At 38.2% G+C, this 6,456-nt stretch overlaps 1 protein-coding gene across 1 annotated transcript in view; it reads left to right on the top strand.

The window, feature by feature from the left end:
- Positions 1–3,928, top strand: part of TMEM183A (transmembrane protein 183A) — a 13,414-nt gene extending 9,486 nt beyond the window's left edge. The window contains exons 5-6 of the mRNA XM_023514582.1: positions 1,564–1,719; positions 3,245–3,928. Coding sequence (XP_023370350.1) covers positions 1,564–1,719; positions 3,245–3,430 — 342 coding nt within the window. The 3' untranslated portion in view covers positions 3,431–3,928. The remainder of the gene's footprint in view (positions 1–1,563; positions 1,720–3,244) is intronic.
- Positions 3,929–6,456: the final 2,528 nt, after the last annotated feature.

Genomic DNA, 6,456 nt, shown 5'->3' with positions numbered 1-6,456 from the left:
GGCGCCTGTGGTCCCAGCTACTTGGGAGGTGGAGGCAGGGACTCGCTTGAGCCCAGGAGTTGGAGGTTGCTGTGAGCTGTGAAGCCACGGCACTCTACCCAGGGGGATAGCTTGAGGCTCTGTCTCAAAAAAAAGGAAGTCACAAAGATAACCACCTTATGTAGAGTAAACCTGGAGTGAATCTTGGATTCAAACAGAGAGCTATAATAGACATTTTGGGGGCAATTAAGGAAATTGGAATATGATGTGGAAAATACAAAATTATTGTCTTATTTTTTTATGTGTGATAATGACGTTGTGGTTATGTGTGTCTATTCATGCTGAATTATTTAAGGGTAGAGTGTAAATGTGACTTTCAAATGACTTTGCACCCCCTGCCCTCCCAGAGTGTGGGATTTCTTTTTTTATATGTGGGTGTGTATGTGTAAGTGTGTAATTGGGGGCGGGGGAGTAAATATGGCAAAATACCCAATGGTGGAGGGTATACAGAGATTTATTACACTGACTTCTTAATGTTTCTGCTCATTTGAATTCTTAAAAAGTAACAAAAAGGGAAAAAACTTACTGTAACAATGTACTGAAGTTTTTTGCTTAATTTTTTTTTTTGTTATTGGTCAAATCCAGTGTATTAGTAAACAATAATTTATATGGTTTTATGTTTGAGGTAATTTGGGGAAACCATGAGGAGAGGGATTGCCAAAAAGGGTTTTATAAGAAGAATGGACAATAGTCCACTATGTCTTTCTGCCTTTTGCTTGGATTGCACTTGAGATCTTGGCCATAGAGAGGAACTATTTCACCTAACTGTAATTCTTTAGCAGCCTCAATTTTCTCACCTGTGTCCTCTGTTAGTATTTCATGATGAGACACATTACAAATACAGTTATTCCTCACTTGATAGCAGTGAGATTACAGATACCTTTCTAATTAAAGTAAGCCATATTTTCCTGATGATTTATTTCAAAAACGTGGTTGTGAGAAGGAATTTTTGCTGTGGTATTTTGCATATAATAAGATCCCCACAATCTGATATCCATTATGTACACATTGGTAGAAAGTTCACAGTAGGACTTTCCTGATAAGGGACTGAGGGGCAATTTTAGCAGTGGTGAAATGTGTCTAAGAGATGCAGGAAAGTGAATGCTGAAATTTCCTTTAGTTCTGAGACTTGTGACTTCTTTGTTTTTTGGTGCCTAGAATTAGGTGGCTGCTTTTGTTCCCCCCTCTTTTGTGCAGCAGGTGTTTCTTGGAGTTGAACAAATTATAGGAATTTACGATCTTTCAAACATTGGGGAGCCTCTGATAGAGGCTTTAGGTTTCCATTTGTTTTAATGGCAAGGGACATCATTTAAATGAAGCATAAACTTATTGTCACATTTACTCTATTCAGATATTTTTCCCATTTTTTCAAAGGTCAGAGACTGATTTGTATACAGACAGATTGGAAATAATAGAAAAGTGTATCTTGCTAGCTTTAGTTGAACCATAGGATTTCCAGCAATGGAGTATTAGAGCCATATACCTTTCTTCTAAGCCATTAAGTTAATTCTCAGTTCTCTTTAGTCCCCTAGGTTAAAGAGCAAGTGTATGGGAGGATTGCAGCCTCCCATTCAGTATGAAGATGTTCATACCAACCCAGATCAGGACTGCTGCCTATTGCAGGTCACCACCCTCAACTTCATCTTTATTCCAATTGTCATGGGAATGATATTTACTCTGGTAAGTATAGACTCAGGATGTCATCTTCAGTTCTTTTGTAGACTCACATATATATGATTTGGCAGACTTACACATTTAACCATTAAGGAAGAAAACTTTGAAGTATAATAAAAATAAGTCTGAAATCAGTCATGTGTATTAGGAACAGATAGATTTGTGGTGATGTTAAGATCTGAGAATATTTTTACCTCTGTTAACTTCTCTGTAGGATAGGGAGTGTTTTTGTGTTTTCATGTGTAGTGATCATTAATGATTGAGAAATATTATCATGTTAGGAATAATGATGAGTCATACATGATCACTGTATGTCAGGACCTTAAGGCATGCATGTGGGGTCATAAATGGGATAGTAAAATATAGCATGATCTGCTCAGCTCTGTCCTTTGTGTGTGATGCTGTCACTCTTCAAGACCTGGCTAGAATTAGATTAGTAAACCATATATGTGTCTCTGCTATATATTTTTTCTAGGTTTTAAAAAATTTTAATTGGATTGGCAACTGGAGTATTCCTGTAATTATCTTTTCTGTGTCTTAAGTTTATATTCAGAGATACATAGGGTTCCCCTTTCATAATGAAAATAGTTTTTTTAATGGTAAAATAAAAAAAGTAAAGAAATTAAGTAATGCATAAATATATTGAGAAAGTAAAGGTGACTATCCTATGATTGCAATTAATCTTTTGGGAACTGTTCTTCTAATTTGTCTGTTAATATGTTTACATATCTTTTTGGGGGGGACAGAGTCTCACTATGTCACCCTGGGTAGAGTGCTGTAGCGTCACAGCTCACAGCAACCTCAGACTCTTGGGCTTGAGCAATTCTCTTGCCTCAGCCTCCCAAGTAGTTGAGATTACAGGCGCCTACTACAAAGCCTGGCCATTATTTTTTTTTGTTGTTGTAATTGTCATTGTTGTTTGGCAGGCTGTGGCTGGGTTTGAACCCCCCTGTCCTGGTGTATATGGCTGATGTTGAGCTACAGATGCCAAGCCATATTAACTCTTTCAATTACTTTTGTATAATTAAGATTATACGCAGTTTTTATTATAGGCAACTCTCTCCTCCAAGTAAAGCCATACTCATACAATTCTACATTGATCCATCTACCTACATACACACGCACATATACACTTAGAGATTTTGTATTGTATTTCATAAAAAATTGGATCATATTTATGTTTCATGTATCTTGTTTGACTTGCAGTATCTCATCATAATCCCTTTCAGCTGTCTCTTACTGCTCCAACCAAATTTTAAAAAAATTGTCTCTGATGGTAGTCTGTGTACATGTATCTTGATTTATTCTCCATTTATGAGGCTTTCTTTAGTATAGTTTAAATATATGAAGGTGAGGAGACCTTATAAAATTATCTTTTTTTGTATCTTTACACAGGTATTGGTGTTGTAACTTAGAGATTAGTCTTGGGGTCTAGCAAGTATAAATTATGTCTGGGCTGTTTCATTTTAGCATGAGATGCTGGAAGCCAAGGTCATGTGAGTCAGATACTGAATTTGCTTTTCCTTTTCAGTTTACTATCAATGTGAGCACGGACATGAGGCATCATCGAGTGAGACTAGTATTCCAAGATTCTCCTGTCCATGGTGGTCAGAAACTGCGTAGTGAACAGGGTGTACAAGTCATCTTGGACCCAGTGCACAGTGTTCGACTCTTTGACTGGTGGCATCCTCAGTATCCATTCTCCCTGAGAGCATAGTTACTGCTTCCCATCGCTTGGGTGCATCCCTGAGTCTAGTCCATTAGTAATCAGATACCAGTTTGAAAGGGGCAGCTGGATTATATATCTGATTAGTAATGCACATGCTCTTCAGGCTCCTGGGGCTCTTGTTAGGGGAGGGAGAAATGTTGAATCAAGAGGAAAAACAACTATGATTTGTAAACATATTTTAATGTAAAAATTTGCATTTGAAAGAAGTGGCTCTGGTTTCTGTGTTAAAACCCCATTTGGTGCTATTGAGTTTGTTTTTCTTTATTCTTTTATCCCAGAGAAAATGGTTGATCTTGCTCTAGGGAAAAATTAAACTTTAAAATCTCCAAACAAGGATGTTTCAGCATTCCCTTATGGATCAGAGGAACTTTAGAAGCCTGAAATTGTTGCTACTATTGCTTCCGATTTAGCTGCCCCTCAAATTCAAGTATCTTCTTTCCACTCTACTCCAGAAATAAAGCAGGTGACAGGGTTTTCAGAGTCTTATAAGATTAACTTGTGTATCTTTTTTTAAAAAATAATTTTTTGGATATTTATTGCATACATATTCTTTTGCCAGTTTTGAATTGTAGGGTTTTTTTTGCATGAGGCTGATAGTGGTGATGATGACTTTGTACTCTTGGTACTATACTAGGAACTTTACATAGTATCTCTATTCTCAATCTTGCAAGGTAGGTGATACCATTATGATTTTATGGTTGAGAAAACTGAATTAGTGACTGTACTCATAACAACAGTAAATGCGGAACCAGGATCCCAAACCAGCTCTTTTTGTTAAACCACAATTTAAAAGATCAGTCTCATTTTTCTTGTGGTAGATGGTGGTAAAAAGGAGGAGGCGGCAGAATGTACGTACATACATAAATAAAAAACTAAAAGGGTGAGTAAAAATTTGATTGTGGTATACTTTATCCCTAATCAGCCAAAAAAGTATATATGATTGATAAAAGAATCTTTTAAATATGTATTTCTAAATTACATGTAAAACAAACCAAGAAAGTGATTTCAAAATAGTGGTACTTTCATTGAATTGTTAGGCGTTTATTTTGTTGAAAGTCATTAAAAAAATGCATTGCATGTTGAAACCAGCCTCTTGACCCATAAGCACTTAGTGACTTTTCCCTGTTTCTGCTGTGTACATATAGAAACCTGGCCTTTCATCCATGCAGAAATGCTAGTGTCCTCTTGTTGGCCAAATGACTTACTGTACCTTGTGTACCCAGAGAAGAGGATCATAGGTGTTTTTTTTGTTTGCTAAGAAAAAACACCCATAAGTTGGGTGTTTGCCCTTGCTGTTTGTCCCTCTTCCCACCCCTCCCCCCCAAATTAACCAGTGAGCAGTTGGATATTGCCAGAAGGTGGGCAATAAGACAGTATTTTTTTTTTTTTTTTGAGATAGAGTCTCCTTATGTTGCCCTTGGTAGAGTGCTATGGCGTCACTGCTCACAGCAACCTCAAACTTTTGGGCTCAAGTGATTCTCTTGCCTCAGCCTCCCAAGTAGCTGGGACTACAGGTGCCTGCCACAGTGCTTGGCTATTGTTTGTTGTTGTTGTCGTCATCGTTTTTTAGCAGGCTCAGGCCAGGTTCAAACCTGTCATCCCCAAACCTGTCCGCTCCAGTGTATGTGGCCGGTGGCCTACCCACTGAGCTATGGGCGCTAAGCCTAAGACAGTATTCTTGAAAAAGGAAAATCTTGTTAAGAAGTTTACTGTGAACCAAACTGCTAAATTAGCTTGTTATTTTTCCTTACTATCTTCCCTATCCTCTGCTATTTAAAGAATATTCATCTGCTTGATACTGCTGCTAACAGCTAACCTTGCCCCACATTGAGGGCGGTATTAAAGCTGTTCATACAGAATGTGTGACTGGGTCAGTCAGAAAACAGAATTTGGATATTTAAATGATAAAAACAAAAACCCTAAGGACAATAAACACCTTGCAGATCTCTATAATCAAAGGTTGCTTCTCTGAGGTGGAGAAGAGAAGAACAAAGTCCTTAGTTCCCTGAACTAAAGATGCCATGGAGCAGGATAGCAGATGCCACTGGTGCGTCGTGTATCTCCCAATTAAGAGTTACCTTTAAAAAGGGGGTGAAATAAATTTGGTTGATAATTGTATTTTGACTCAACTCTTGAGTTTTTGTGTCAGACTCCTTGGTATGATGACAGATACAGTCATTGCTCAGTTAGGGATTGCTTCAGTTCTCTGTTAGCATAATATTGCCAAACACTTGGTAAAGTGTGTTATCAGTGGTTATCATGGCTTCAGCCTTCCTCTGCATTGGCTTAGTTGCCTTGTTTAGCATGATTCATATTAAGGGAAATTCAATTAGTGAAAGGATGTGAAGTGTCTCAGGGATTTCCTTTTAGTGAGAACTCTGGACCACTAAGAGTTGGAACTTACTGGACCACAGGTTAAGAACTTCCTTAAATACATACCATGATTTTGCTCTGAAGGTCAAACAAAATACAGTTGACTCTGGAACAATGCAGGATTTAGAGTGCAGACCCCTGTGTAGTTGAAAATCTGAGTATAACTTTTAACTTCTCCAAAACTTACAGTAGCCTACTGTTGATTGGAAGCTTTACTGATAATATAAACAGTGGATTAACACATATTTTGTATGTTGTATTGTAATCTGATTTGTTTTTTTTTTTTGAGACAGAGTCTCATTATGTCACCCTTGGTAGAGTACCATGGCATCACAGCTCACAGCAACCTCAACCTTTTGGGCTTAAGCAATTCTCTTGCCTCAGCCTTCCAAAGTAGTTGGAACTACAGGCACCTGCCACAATGCCCAGCTATCTTTTGGTTGCAGTTGTCATTGTTTAGCAGGCCCTGGCCAGGTTTGAACCACCAGCCCCCATGCATGTGGCTGGTGCCCTAACCACTGAACTATAGGTGCTGAGCCTATACTCTGAATTCTTAACAGTAAAGTAAGCCAAGGAAAAGAAGAAAATTGTAAGAAAGAGAAAGTGAGGCTCGGCGCCTGTGGCTCAAGTGGCTAAGGCGC

Source organism: Otolemur garnettii, unplaced genomic scaffold, assembly GCF_000181295.1.
Source record: "Otolemur garnettii isolate 467f Iridium unplaced genomic scaffold, OtoGar3 scaffold00055, whole genome shotgun sequence".
In the NCBI taxonomy this organism is placed as follows: Eukaryota; Metazoa; Chordata; class Mammalia; order Primates; family Galagidae; genus Otolemur; species Otolemur garnettii.
Note: the sequence above shows the minus strand (reverse complement) of the source record. Positions and strands in the feature narration are given on the sequence as shown.